The sequence below is a fragment of the Mucor velutinosus genome (assembly GCF_035048745.1).
Source record: "Mucor velutinosus strain NIH1002 chromosome Unknown tig00000165, whole genome shotgun sequence".
NCBI lineage: Eukaryota > Fungi > Mucoromycota > Mucoromycetes > Mucorales > Mucoraceae > Mucor > Mucor velutinosus.
The window spans coordinates 1,383,654-1,398,509 of NW_027041913.1; the positions used below are offsets into that span (position 1 = coordinate 1,383,654).

General features: G+C 41.6%; 5 protein-coding genes across 5 annotated transcripts; 4 read left to right on the forward strand and 1 right to left on the reverse strand.

The window, feature by feature from the left end:
- Positions 1–292: 292 nt before the first annotated feature.
- Positions 293–7,830, reverse strand: sbp1 (Ran GTPase binding protein Sbp1; the record flags this gene model as incomplete). Its single annotated transcript, XM_064822767.1, has 14 exons — positions 293–318; positions 383–760; positions 827–1,107; positions 1,164–1,258; positions 1,313–1,712; positions 1,768–1,844; positions 1,902–2,429; positions 2,484–3,846; positions 3,906–4,384; positions 4,437–4,643; positions 4,697–5,250; positions 5,304–5,802; positions 5,862–6,156; positions 6,425–7,830. The coding sequence occupies 14 exons, from the start codon at positions 7,828–7,830 to the stop codon at positions 293–295; spliced, it is 6,588 nt and encodes a 2,195-aa protein (XP_064679367.1).
- Positions 7,831–8,904: 1,074 nt separating this feature from the next.
- ATC70_003407 (uncharacterized protein) lies at positions 8,905–10,535 on the forward strand (the record flags this gene model as incomplete). Its single annotated transcript, XM_064822768.1, has 9 exons — positions 8,905–8,907; positions 8,967–9,052; positions 9,111–9,170; positions 9,227–9,320; positions 9,377–9,471; positions 9,526–9,693; positions 9,775–10,045; positions 10,099–10,187; positions 10,241–10,535. The coding sequence occupies 9 exons, from the start codon at positions 8,905–8,907 to the stop codon at positions 10,533–10,535; spliced, it is 1,161 nt and encodes a 386-aa protein (XP_064679368.1).
- A 582-nt stretch (positions 10,536–11,117) lies between these two features.
- ATC70_003408 (uncharacterized protein) lies at positions 11,118–11,430 on the forward strand (the record flags this gene model as incomplete). Its single annotated transcript, XM_064822769.1, has 2 exons — positions 11,118–11,232; positions 11,303–11,430. The coding sequence occupies 2 exons, from the start codon at positions 11,118–11,120 to the stop codon at positions 11,428–11,430; spliced, it is 243 nt and encodes an 80-aa protein (XP_064679369.1).
- Positions 11,431–11,887: 457 nt separating this feature from the next.
- On the forward strand, positions 11,888–13,005 carry ATC70_003409 (uncharacterized protein; the record flags this gene model as incomplete). The annotated part of the gene is made up of 5 exons (XM_064822770.1): positions 11,888–12,020; positions 12,071–12,223; positions 12,282–12,491; positions 12,547–12,772; positions 12,831–13,005. 5 exons carry the CDS (start codon positions 11,888–11,890, stop codon positions 13,003–13,005), a joined length of 897 nt encoding a protein of 298 aa, XP_064679370.1.
- A 421-nt stretch (positions 13,006–13,426) lies between these two features.
- ATC70_003410 (uncharacterized protein) lies at positions 13,427–14,128 on the forward strand (the record flags this gene model as incomplete). Its single annotated transcript, XM_064822771.1, has 2 exons — positions 13,427–13,841; positions 13,902–14,128. The coding sequence occupies 2 exons, from the start codon at positions 13,427–13,429 to the stop codon at positions 14,126–14,128; spliced, it is 642 nt and encodes a 213-aa protein (XP_064679371.1).
- Positions 14,129–14,856: the final 728 nt, after the last annotated feature.

Genomic DNA, 14,856 nt, shown 5'->3' on the forward strand with positions numbered 1-14,856 from the left:
AAATTTGGCGGCGGCATTGCTGCTGGCTGATCTAAACGCCTTTCTGTTGAAGACAATGATGATTGTGATGCTGTCATCGAGCGTAGCGAGATTGATTGACTAGCCAATAGAGATATTTTAGATTTATTTACAACAGGAATAAAATATTTTGACAATTGCAGATTAAGATTAGAAAGAACAGTAATAAAAATGAATAAATGTATAAATTTTGTAATAATAAATAAAGCAAATGAGAGAGAGAGAGAGAGAGAGAGAGAGAGAGGTGGGGTATATATGGTGTTGAAATTCTATTTTACAAATCCTCATCTCGTAACATATCTGTTAGGACACATTAGCTATTTGTCAACTGGAGGATCTTTTTTTTTTTTTGAAATCAACATACCTGACCAAATACTGTGGTTCATTGAATCCATTAATCCTTCAGATACCTCATTTGGCATCTCCACATTACCATCAATAAGCAGCCAATTTTGTCTTGAAGCAGGGCTGAGAGCAGGAAAAGGAGAAATAGGAGACAAAGCACCACTGAATGCACTGCGGCCGGTGCTCTCTATCTCTGTCATGGTGTTGGGAGATGATGGCATACTGTTGGTGCCAGGGGCGACCATGAGTGAATATCCTCCACCAGAATAACTTGGGTCGTATTGATTGTCCATGGAAAATGTAGACATGGGAGACACTGGAATACTGGCTGTTCCAGCTGACATGGGAGATGAAAGCTCGGTGTTTGCAGAAGCATTATCAATGACAATGCGAGGAACTATCAAGTAGGGATGGCAATGAGAATTTCTTTTTGTATCGTGCTGAATTGGCTCTACTAGCTTACCTGGAGGCGACCTTTTCTTTTTATCTGGTGCAAAATTGAAGTAATTAATGGGGCTATTCAAGGGGTTATTATTCCCGTTGCTTGTCGCTGCACCAAAATCAAATTGACTCGGATTAGTAACACCCAATTTCTTAACTTCATCTTCATCACGCTTCATCCATAACTGACGCACAAATCTTCGTTTTTGAATTTGAGCAAGAAAGAAACCTGCTGCTTTTTCCAAATGATATTCTTGTGTAAGTTGTTCAATTTTCTCCAAACGAGCAATTAAAGGATCCAAGCTAAAACAGATGCATTAGTTTCATGATTTTTTATAAAAGCGGATGGAGATAGTTACGTTAAAGAGGTAGAAATATCAATGAATCTGTAGGACATGATAGTCAAGACGCTTGCAAATGGGATCCCCTTAGATGTTTCTGATCTCAAGATTTCCTATAATAACTCATGTTAATGGTCATGTATTCCTGTAATGTCGATTAGTCCTACCTTGTAATACAAGTTGTACTCGAGTCTTCTTTTTCTGATTTGATCCACATCCATTTTACCGAGCAATCTGTTGATCTTCTGTACATTGATGTCGTATTCTCCAGGAGGTAGGCTACTATGGCCACTTTTGACTACAGGTGATGATTTACTAGGTGATTTGTTGGGTGATTTACCAGGTGATTTTATTCCAGGCGACTTGGCACTAGGTGATTTTGTATAGCTGGAACGGTGCTTATCGAAACTCTGACAGCCATGTCGTATTATATTATCCACATTGTGCTGATCATCATAGATTCTAAAGCTGAAACGGCCAGTAAACTTCCTCAGTAATTTGGCAACATCTTCCTTTTGAATGTAGCCTGTGCCTTTGGTGTCAATGTCTGCCCAAGCATGCTTGAACCTAATAGTACAAGTAGTAAGCATCTAGTGTTTACTGAGCATGACAACCAACTTACATGCGGAGATCAGCTTTGGTAATGTTGGTAAAGCGTGTTCTGGTTTCATAAGCATACTCGAAATTGCTGATGATAACCTATACAAAACCAATTTAGCAAACTTAAAGAACCACACCGAGGTAGGCTATACTTACAGCAGTAAAGAGATTCATGAAAATATGAGTGCAAACAATGTAAAAGATATCAAACAAAAAGTAGGCCCAAAAGGGTGAGCCGCAATCGTCCTCAAGGTAGTTGCTTGATCTGTTGCAATTGGGGTATTGGACGGTATAGTCAACGAGAATAGCATTCCAAGCCTCGCCCGTTGTTGCACGCACAAGTAAGAGCAAAGCATTGCCATAATCTCGAAAGTTGACATGAGATGTACCATAAATACCATACTTTGTCAAGCCAAAGAACTCCATGAAGAGCATAGCGAACAGACACATGGCTACCATAAAGACAGCAGACACTTGAATGATAGACGGCATGGATTTGGCAATGGTATGATACAGCGTCTGAAGCGAATCAATACCCTCGCCGAGACGGAAAGCAGCTAGAACCAAACAGTACCGTTCCACTCGTAGTGTCCATAAATCAGGCAGAGCAAATCGAAGAATGAGCAGCAGCAATGCACAGCTGGCAATGATACAATCAAACCAGTTCCATTTACTGCGAATCCACTGTATTCAACCGTGTTAGACGTGTGTTATACGTGCAAGGTACAATACGCATACCTTTTTCCAACCGAGACCAAGCAACTTGATGATACATTCAACCACGTAGATAATAGTAAACCCTAAATACGAGTAATCTTGCAACTCTTCCAACCAGTGAGGTTCATTCTGGAACTCACTCGCAATGGCGACAATATTCAAGCAGATGACACACATCATGAGTCGGTTAAACTTGCCGTGCTTTTGGATTACCATGTCATAGCAGATTCGTCGCAATTTCGACTCTGGACGAAACACCTTGATTGTGGGCTTGACGCTGGACAGCAGACGTTGCAAATCCATGTATTTTCGCTGAGCTGTGGTCAGTGTCGTAATGCCGTTTCTTTCTTTGAATTTTTCAATGATGACACCCACAAACAGTTGCATCGTGCCTTGCGAAAAGATCATAAAGATAATGTAAAAGATGCCATGATATACGGTGCTGGAGTACCAGTTGAATGAGGGTTGCGCATCAGGTTCATGCGGAGTACTCATGGCACTGAACATGGAGTCGACCCAGCCTTCGGTCGATGTCAGAGAAAACAGATGCTGCAACGCCAGTGGAAAGTTGTCGTACGATATGAAGCCGTTTTGAGGGTTCTGCCACACACGAGGGATCCAGATATTGACGTCGGTGCCATCATCACTGCTCACATTCAGCTCAAATTCACCAATGCAATCACCTCTTGAGCCTACAGATCCATCATTACACATCCACATGAGACCACCAAAGATGTTGACACCGTACACTGCAAAGGGAACCAGCACCAGAAAGGTGAATATCAGGGCATCAAACATGAGAGGAAAAGCGTAGAACAGCGCTACAAAGATATCACGCACACCATTAAAGTATCGAATCAGCCGAAGAATACGCAGACTTCGAAATGTACTGAGACCACGAGGAGCTTCTTCCGAGCTCATAAAGATGGTAACAATATTAAGCAGGATGACACACAGATCCAGCTGATTCCAGTGGTTGCGAAGGTAGGCATTGGGCGTCAGTAGAAACCCATCGGCCACAATACGAATACTGACTTCCACGATAAAGACGACACTGAGCACAATTTCAATCGTGTCGTAAATGTCCTGTCTCGAGGTATCCTTTCTGATCAGACGTGTGGAAGGCTCGTCCAAAATCACCATCAGAATACTGACCAGCACGCATGCCATGACCATCCAATTGAACAAGTTGTGCTTTTCTGCTTGTCCATCGTTGCTGGATCCAACCAATTTTTTGCAATAGTATCGAAATCTGCTTCTGTTAGAGAACAGAAACAGCGAATTTACCACAGGCGTGTCTTCTTTCTGAGCTTCTCGGTTCTCTTCAGCGGCAATCATGTCGTAATCTTCAGGTATATCTTCTGTATCTTGCATAAAAGGGTTTCTAGTGGCAGCATAGCGTTAGTTTCCAGTGGGTGTACGTGAATGAATTCAAGGGCTTACATGGGGGCAGATTTGATGCTGGTCTTTTTTCGCAAGAATGGAATACGCTGTCGAATACTGGAAAAGAATATCGTTAGCTTTCTTTCAATCCAAGATGGCTGTTTTAGCTCTTCGTTTCGCTTCTTTGGGAGATCAGTCAACAACTCTGTCAAGTCTGATTTTGTCAGGGGTGCCGTCAAATTGGCTGGTAGTTCAGATATTTGAACGTTCTTGTTTTCATTGAAATAGTAAAACGGTCGAAACAATTTCAAAAGGATGGTCTCTGTTCTGTCCTTATCTTTGAAGCGATGACGGTGGATAAAGTCCTTGATTTGGTAGTGTCGGATGTAGTCGTCGCTTAATTCAAAATTCTCCAGTACAACAGCAATGTAAAGGCCCGACATGATGTATCGACCAAATGCAAAGTAGAGCGACAGTGCTGCTGCCGCGTAAATGGATCCTTGACCATGTTGACTGGCCATGGCGTCGTAGAGCACATCCTATAGGAAGGTGTTTAGCGGCTGTAAGACACACCTCTATTACTAGTCCTACCGTCCATCTCTCGCTGGTATACACGACAATCAGAGACACAAACGACTCCCAAAAAGTGTCAAATCGGTTTTCAGGATCTTCTGGCGTTGTTACATCCGTGTAATCACCGCCAAACATTTGCATGAACACAGTGGAACACAATGCGGTAGCTAAAATAAGGAACACCATAACGTAAATGACACTTTCACCAGTACCTAAAGCAGCAGACTAGCCGTATGTTAATACAATGAGCTTATAATTAGATTTACTACGGTACTTACTAGCAAACGTCTCACGCGAGGGATACATATAAAGAGTCGGTACAACCGCAATATTTGAAATATGGTCAAGTACTTGTACACCCAAGAGTCCTGGATCATGGGTAACTGAATCACACACGTGCTGATCACTAGAAACAAGTCAAACAAGTTGGTTTTGGCAGACCAAAAGGTCATCCAGCTGGTGGCTCCCACCATTCTAAGCAGAATCTCTAGGGCAAAGACAAATGTAAATGCAGTTTCAGCATTGTCCACTAATTCTAATGTTGCTTTGCTCGCGTAAAATGATCGCAAACACATAAAGATGAGATCAAACAGGACCAGAAAGCCACCAAAGTAAAAGAAGGCTCGACTCTTGACCATCCTCACAATCCACCATCGCAGCTTGAGTCGAGTAACACCTTTTCCCAAGTCGTCAGGTGGGTTATCAAACATCCACATGGCTTCATCATCCAGTCCTTCTGCATCCCTTAAAACCGGGTATCCCTTTTTCTTTGCTGTAAATGCACTCACTGCACTTTCAGCGCGAACACGTGCAAATGCAGATGTGATAACAGCTACAGAGAGCATAAATGAGCACTGTGTGTATTCACCGCAAAAGTAAACTTACCAAACAAAAGAAATGTAAGCACAAAGGCTATGATATAGACGCCCAAGCAGTAATATAAGGCAGCGACAGTCGAGTCTGCCTCCTGCGTCTGGTACATCAGATCCGTCCATAACTCCAGAGACACAAAGGTATATACGTTCAAAAACGAAAAGAAAATGGTGTCGAAATTGACGAATCCGTAGTTGGGGTTGTTGACAGGATTCTCTAAGCAAATCTGACCAGCAGCACATAGATAACCATGATACCCAGGGTAGCTGGATTCGCCTGTTTCCACATTATAAGCACCTACCACCGCCGTGTTATTCATATAACCTGAGCAATACAGTGCAGGCTCAACGAGTTGCAGTGAGTTGTCCTCTGCTGTATAGTAACACCGTCTCGAGAAGACACCTTGGAAGGAAATCAACCCAACAAGAGCAAACAGCAGCAGAAAGAAAAAGATGAGGCCAGATACAGCGAGTAGAATATCCCAACTTGTTTCCAATGATTTCAAAATGACCTGTAAGAAACATGTATGAGCAATTCTCTGCACACAACCCAAGTAATTGACACACTTACAGCTGTGCCGCGTAACATGGATAACAGTCGAATTGGACGTATAGCTCCTAATGATTTGAACAGTGATAAATAAGGGTATTCATAGACCATGACGATCAGATCAGCCCAATAGCTGATAATGGACACTGTATCAAAGCAATTTCCAAAACTGTTGAGGTAGGCGCGATGATTTCGCTTCCAATTCTTGACCAACTCTTCCTGATCTTCTTGTTGCTGTTGATTCAGTGACGCTAGTGTGGGTGGTTTTGGTGGTATAATGAGTCCATAGGCAATGATTTTGCAAATCGACTCGATGCTACAGGCACAAATCAGCATCTCTCCTGAAAAACATGCAAATATGGCATAATTTACCTATATAAGGCTTGTATGCATAATATAGGGTAATGTGTCCACTGCCCTCCAAACTGTGATTTCTCTTGATTTGTTGTGATTGGCACGCATGCAAGTAGAAACCAGTGAAGTATCATCAAAAGGAAAATAAACGTCTCCACAGATCTTGAAACACCATGATTTAGCCCCATTTGATCTGTGCAAACACACATACACAAACAAAATAAACATACCTTTTACGTATGAATTTCCAAACATGGATGCGAAATCTGTTGGTAGGACCAAACAGATACAGCGAATGACCTTGCAATGGATTGGGCAGCAGTTCATCTGACAGTGATAATGGCTTTTTCGCTGTCATTTGTATTGGCGGCGGTGGTGGTGGCGGTTGTAGTTGCTGGTGAGCATCGTGAGCGATGGTATGCACTGATGCTAGTTTCTTTTCGCTGGGGAATATGGAATCGTTGTCAAAATCGGATGACTTTTCGTCTAAACTAGTGACTATGGATAGCCAGGAATATCTATTATTTCTATTTGTTGTTGTGTTAGTCGCCGTGTTGGCTGTTGCAGGTGTCATAATGTGAGGTGATGCTAGTTCCATGGACTTTTCGTTCAGTGGAAGTGGACTAGGGGTATCACGAAGGCCTGCTGTTGCTGCTGTTGTGCTTGTATCAAAATCAAATATCTCTTTATCAGACACTTGCTTGGATTCAGGTGCCCTTGAATTCACAACTCGATTGACAGCATGGATCAGTAAATCCAATAAAAAGTATTTGCTTTTGTATTCATCATGTCGATTCAAATGCTGATCTGGCCTTTCAAAATAAGGGGTATGGCCATGCTGTCCGTGATGTCGATCCATATAGCGATGATTGGCACTGTATGCTCTCATGGATACGCTGTTTCGATTGGATGATCCACTGACTGAAGTGCCAGATGTTGCATGGTGATAGCTACTGGCATGCTGATGATGGTGATGATGAGGATGATGTCCCTTGGAAGATCCAGACGTGCTCGACTTGAATGCATCCAAATCATAGCTCCATTCACTTTGATGGCCAAGGGATGATGGACTAAACATGGCTTTTTCGGGTTCACTTCGGTTGGAGGAAGATAAACGAGATGAACTGAAGCGACGGGATCGCAGGCCTGATATTGTTGTAGCACCAGCAGCCATTGACGACGAAGAACCATGATCATTGTGAGGAGTGGATATACCCAGTCCTGCTGTCACTCGTTCGTCAACGGCACTACTACTATTGAAATCGGCTGAACGTTGCTGTTGCTGTTGACGATGATAGCGATGCTTCTCCTTTTGAGATAGCAATCTATCCATCTTGTTCTTTCTCTGCAGCAAATCCTTTGTCAATGGTAAAGGGGATGGCAATGGAGAGGATGATATCACAGTAGAAGAAGCTGGAGGTGATGGCTTATGAGGCACTGATTTAGGAGAGAGAGCGTGTGGCGATGTGCTGGTATTGATGGTATTTGCATCAGAATGTTGAGTAGGCGGTTCAGTCAATATGATTTGTGGAATAGTGATTTCTTGCTGCTGCTGCTGCTGCTGCTGCTGCTGTTGCTGTGATGGTGATTTCCTCGCAATGTCCTTGCTATCAGACAATGTGTCAGATTCTGCCATACTTTTCTATTCCTATCGTTGTAATGTCTGTATAAATGAAAAAGGGAAAAAGGGAAAAAAAAAGAAAGAAAGCGAAAGAAAAAGAAAGAGAACCAAGTTAGCCACCGCGGGAGATGTTGTTAGGATCACTGTCGGATTCTCAACAGGATTCTCTGATTCGAAAGAAGAACAAGCAAGATGGTTCCCTCTTCCTGGGTTGCGTATGAGATCATACACGTGGTAAATCTAACCATCTCTTTCGGCATGGCCTATTGCAAAGAGCGGCAAGTTTCGTTAAAAGGGTTTATATTAACAGACGAAAAGAGAGGGTATGTATGTGTGTGTGTGTGTGTGTGTGTGTGTGTGTGTGTGTCACACCAGAGCTCATTTGTTTCAACATTGATCCTCCTTCCTCCAAGGTCTCGGAACGAGTCAGGTATATATCCAGTATAAACAAAGGCATGCATACATATAGATAATGCATTGCGCATCGTGGCATAGAGATGATCGAATAAATATTCCACTGTCTTGGTTCCTACATTGCACTTGATCTGATATTGTTCTTTACTCGTCGGCTACGTTGAGCTGGTATTAGGTGTTTCAGTTCTCTCTGCTTGTGAGGCATGGTGCGCAATTGGCCTCTAATGAACATAAAACAAGATAGATGGTAGATGACTGACTGCACAGTGTCTGAATCTTCCTTTTATGCGGCTTTACATCTATCATCAGAGACAATCTGGGCGGTACCTGATTTCTGGACAATGGCATTGCCATCATCATCATCATCATCATCATCATTGCTTATCGATCATTGCCGCTTTTTTTACATGCCATTTAGCCCAGCTAAGGCTGCAGTGACACCTTCTACATCTCAACACATATGCTCATTGATTGCATTATCGGCATCGCTCATACTGAACTGCTGTGCAATTAACAATGTGATACCACATGCATCATTGAACTGACTGCTTTTGAAAGGTCGAAGCTGCACACATGGAAATTACGGTGGCACATCCAATATCGCAATTGTGTACCTTTTTTTTCTCAACCTATAACAATAATATTTAGTCTGGATCCTTCATTACCTCGGCTAGAATGGTGAGTAAATTGATCTTACAGTAGTGCCAAATGGAAACTAAATGAGAGGTCCCTCAAAGGAACTAGTTGTGTATCTTGTTCTATTTCTAACAGCTTTTGGGTTCATCGTCTTCACCTTGCTGTTTGGTGAATCACCCTCTTTGAGGTATCTTGAATGTACATTGGATCAACCAACACCGTTTAACCGAGAATTCATTCTGTAGAAATGGCATTATAGGAAAGCTGAATCGATTCTTGACAGAGAAACTACCAAGAGCTTTATCGTAAATGGAATGACACAGATATGACGCTTGGGCTTTTACTGACATGATACATACAGATGGTTGCTTGTCAAGACCATTGGCAAACGAAACTTGAATCGATTTGGTTCATGCTGGGCATATTGCTGTGAAAGTCGAAATCCGTTCTTGCAGGTAATTACCATCTACAATGACCATCCAAACGGAGAGGTATTTATGCTGCTGTGTAGATATTTTTCGTATCGCTGTCATCCGTCTCTATTGCTGGCTTTTTATACAATGCTTTACCTCATATGCCAGGACCCTATTTGCACAAGATTCATTTGTAAGTTGCCCTTGTAACATGCACTGACAACGAATTGACCTCGACATGGACTAGCCTGATTATTCCCGCTCAAATTATATCCATTTATGCATCCTATTACATAGCATGTACATCTAATCCAGGCATCATTACTCCCCAAAACTTGCAACAGCATTTAGACTATTACAAATACGATGGACTTATATACAAACCAAAGACATGCATTACCTGTAAAATGCAAAAGTAAGTGTCATTTAGATTGGATGGGCATTGATACAAATTGGACTGAAAACACACACACACACACACACACACATTACTTAGACCTGCTCGCTCCAAGCATTGCTCCATGTGCAAAGCATGTGTTGGAAGGTCAGACCATCATTGCGCTTGGATCAATCAATGTGTAGGAGAAAATAACCAGCGCTATTTTTTCTTGTTCTTGTACATGTTGGTTGAATTCTGTGCGTACGGTGCTTATTTGTGCTTCCAAGTGTACCGTGGTATGATCATTGAATGGGGGCTGGACAAAGCATTGGTAAAGGACTCTGTCACTGGAGAGCAATCTGTCATTACATTTCGCCGAGCATTTTTGGTATGTGCCATGACATCGCTTCTGCAACAACGTTAAACTCATGCATACACTAGTACGTTCTTCATCATGATAGAATCATAGGGGCCATTGGTATTCTGGCTGCCGTTGTTTCGGCTGTAGTGCTCATATTCTTGATCTACCAGTAAGTGCTATCTAGCATGAAACGATGTGGGTGTGTATCTAAACCATGTACAGACTTTATCTAGCTAGTAGAGGAATCACAACAAACGAAGCATTTAAATGGGAAATGATAGAGGAATCCATTGATAGAGGCGAACTGTTCAAGATGGTGCCAGTCAACAAGAAGAAAGAGGAGGAATCTTCAGGCACATCAACTGCAGTTGAAGGTTATTCCAAAAAGTACGACAAAAGCAAGGGCACTGCTGCAGTAAAAGAGGAAAAGAGGGTCGAGAGCTTTGATGAAATTGTTAATATCTACGATAAAGGTATTATTGGTAACCTGAAGGAAGTATTCTTCCCAAAAATATAGCCATTCTGTCAATAAATATCATGATTATCAACTTGGACGATACTATATGATAGCTGTCATCAACATTATAATCGCTATCTAGGTGACGCACTATCCATGTTGGTATAGCTACGTCTTAGTATGTGTTAGCTTTGTGGGCGCTACAAATCGGTCCACAGATTTTGGTGATTTGACATGCATTGGCAGCAGTTGGCAGTTTACTTTGTATTATGCTGGAAATAAGCCTTCTTCGCCCTGCTAATGAGGAGCACGCTAATGTAGATCATTTACAAAGCCAGCGCATTGAAATTACAAAAGCACTGCACCAGCAAAGCCGCATTGAAGATAGAGAATCATCCTTCGAAAGTGATTGCAGTGGATTAAATGACATAGACTGAAAGGTACATAAACAACTCGCTGCACATCATGAATGCTACGTCAATCGTATTACATAATGCGACTGCAATCCCCTAATCGAACACCCGTTTAAGCTAACCAAGCCTATAGGTTGAAACTCTCACCTATATAAAAGGCGATGTTTTATCTCCTCTGTATCTCTTTACCTTTTTCTCTTGAAAACAAAACTTATTTGCTTTATATACAATGATCGGTACCTGCTGTCTTATTTTCATCATCATCTTGTTGCCTCCTTTGGGTGTCTTCCTCATGAAGGGCTGTGGAGCTGATTTCTGGATCAACTTGTGCCTTACAATCCTCGGTAAGTAAAAAGGGCAGTATATTTAGAGGTGAGGGATGGGCAGCTCACCATCTTGCATGGCGCTTTATAGGTTATCTCCCTGGACATATCCACGCTTTCTACGTATTGATCAAGCAAAGAGAAGAGCACCAGTTGAGAAACCAGCCAGTGTATGCTACTACCACGCAGGGCCAAACTTACGGTGCCGTTCCACCATAAACAGAATCGAGATCACTCCTCATACCTTGAACTTAATACATACTAAACTAACAAGTTATTGTTATAACTTTTGCCTGTGCCGCATGTGTGTGTACTTTCATAATCCACGACTACATAAATTATGTCATGATGGGCTTGGTTTCTCAATTTATGGGATCTCATCACCTGTGATTTAGTGTATCTAGCCGAAATGACGTCAATCAGCATTTGAATGTGATATCTGGTTGTGTCTCTGATGAGATGGCTGCGATCCATATTGGGATATGTATAGAATGTGAACATAAAGCGCTTGGATGAATGGCATACAAGCACCAGTCTGTAATGGCAATGTCTTGGTGCCAAGGACAGTTGCATGCTATGCTTTCTGTGACAATCAGCTTCAATGTGACTAGATGTGTTTCAACAAAATCAATGCAGCGCTACGAAAAGTTTGGCCTTTACTTTTACATTACACATCATGAGTTCATCTAAAAGACACGGCGGTAGCAGCAGTAGCAGCCACAAGAGACGACACGAATCCGATGAAGAATCCGATAGAAGATCTAGCAAACATAGTAAAATATCAGATTCGTTGAAAAAGAGCATTCAACGTGAGTAGACTCTTCTGGGCAGATTGCTCCCTGTACTAATCATCTCGTAGCTATTGACGAGGATGACTATTTTGAAAAGGCAAATGAGTTTAGAGTATGGCTGAAGGAATCAAAGCACAAGTACTTGGATGAGATCAGCTCAAAAGAAGCAAGAAGATATTTCAAGAAATTTGTCAAAAGATGGAATGATTATGAACTGGACGGTATGATTACAACGCACTGCCAAGGCGAAATAACAACGCCTGACATTTGTGGTTATAGAAAAATTATACAAAGGCTTGAATTCAGCACAATTGGAATCATCAGATACAACTCGTTACAAGTGGTCGTTTGCAAAGAATCTCAACAAGATGGAGATGGATACAATTCGTGATAATGTCGACAGCATGACAAGCCAAAGTCGTGGAGATGATAGAGTATTTGGTAAAAGAAGATCGCAGGCTGTGGGCCCCAGTATGCCAGATACTGTTGGTATGGTTTTTCTTTTTTCAATATTACATGAGTAATGTGCTGATGCTTTTTGCAGATAGGGAAGACCAATATGAGAAGGAAAGATGGAATCGCAAACATGAATCCAAAAGAAGAAATGAAAGGCGAGAGGCAATGCTGGATGAAGTAGCACCAAAGGAAACTGGGCGCGAAGCAGCATTAGCAAAGAAAAGAGCTCTCAATGCCTACCACAAAAGAGAACGCAGCCCAGATGTCGAATTATCTGAGCAGGATTTAATGGGTGGCGATGACTTTAAAGCAAGGTAGGGGGGGGGAGAAAGTGTGATTTTTTAAGAACATGGCATTGATATCCTCATGTAGATTAGCAGCTGAAAGAAAAGCAAACGAGTTGAGAGAATCAAGACGAGCTGAGAGACAGCAACAGCGATTAGCACCTATTATGAGCAAGATGGACGATTATAAAGCAAAGGAGGATGCTACCATGGCGATGTTTAGACAGATGGCAGAAGAGCGAAAGAGAAATGGTGGATTTTAGAGTATCGTACTGTCCAGTGTAAATAAAATTGGAATTATCAGAAAAGTATCGTAGGTTTTAAACGATGAGGATCCAGACAGTGATGCGGTTTAAGGAGTATGCGCAAGTTGGATTGCACTTGGTAAAGAAAATCATATGTTATTCAACATGGTACCACTGGATTTTGGTCGCTTTCGCATATGATGCACTAACACACTAATGATGCTAGTATGACTAGCCAGTAGATTTCGCCTTTTCATCCACCTCTGGAGAGATGGAATTGTTACCAAGTTTTTACTTGATTTGATTTTGTGTTCCTGAACCTTAAAGAGACATGCTGAGTCGCAGCACCAACTTAAATCCATTATGTGTATAAAGCTTCCAATTGACAACCGTATTTCCGCTTCTTTTCCTTTCTTCTGTTACATATTATACACATAAAATGGCTATTGGCATCTGTTCAGTATTGGGCGTTATACTGGCGTTTTCAGGATTGGCTGTATTCTTGGTTTCCCTGATAGCTTTGCTCCCTGTCAACATTTACAATGCAATTCGGTCTTGTTTGGTATTGAAACATGCAATTGCTATCTCTGATCATGATGCAATGCCTGTCGTATTCTTGTCAGGCACTATTGTAGTTGCCCTGGTGAGTCTGGGTTTGTTCATGGTCATGACACATAAGAGCAAAGGCAAAACGGAACGACACGAGTCTACTTATGGTAGCACAGCAGACAGCGGTGCTAACAACAACAAAAACTCCAACACCAAGCCTAGTGTACTTGCAAAGCACAAGCATCGTGTTGTCAATATTTACTCTATCAGCTATGTTGCCATTGATGCAATCTGGGTGGCTGCAGGTATGTTTGTTTTTGTCAAATGCAATGAAATACTAATTCAAGTGCAATTGTAATGCGTAGGTATCTTACTGCTCCATTCCATGTCAAAGAGTAATAATTCAAACCAAGTGGATGAAGGACATATTGCTGAATCTATTAAAAGAGCTATTGGATCACAAATATATATCACTGGAGTAACTCTGATCGTGATTGCTTCTTCAGTGGGCGCAATGGCTGTCTCCTCTGTATTCTTTTACCTGGGCAAAAATAAGTCTGGATCATCAAAGCCGTATTACAATATTGTTTAGTCAATAAATTCACTGTACTATAAGTTATAGCTCAATTAATCAACATGCACTTTCTAGACTGAAATTATTTGTTTCACTACATGTATAGCTTTGTTCTAAAATGGGGGGCTTTCGTCTTGTCATCTCAGATGCACTTATGTCTGCGCAGGTCCTTCATGATACAACAGACTCCTTCGTTCTTTGTAATCTTAGTTTATGACATGCACACCAGCAACGTTTTTAATGGTGTATAACCTGATAATAAACGACTGTCTGCTTGCGACTTGAAATGGAGGTGCCAGTAAAACGTAGAGTATAGAATAAGAGTATGAGGCATATATCTAAGTATATACTGGTTCAAATGAGCCAAACGTGAAGTCTGCATTTACATGCGTGAAGGAAGTAGGAAGGATTACTTTAAGATGAATAAATAGTAGCCAGATTATTGTATTATCACCTTTTCCTTGAATACGGGTTGCATCACAGTGCTTGATTTAGTGGTTAAAGAGCGTATGTCACGATTAAAACGATTTCTTAAACAACGTTGGCTTTGGAGATATGTTAGAAGCACTGTTGATTGCTCATTTTGAGTCGTGTAGAAAACTCTACATTTCCTGTGGCGACATTGTTAAATCATAGATTGTCCTAGCAAACGTTCAAAATCGGCTATAAATAAACGGCCTTCTACTAGCAGGTTGCTACCTTTCTCTTCAATGTACCCTGCTATAACGACTAAAATTCAGTTTGCA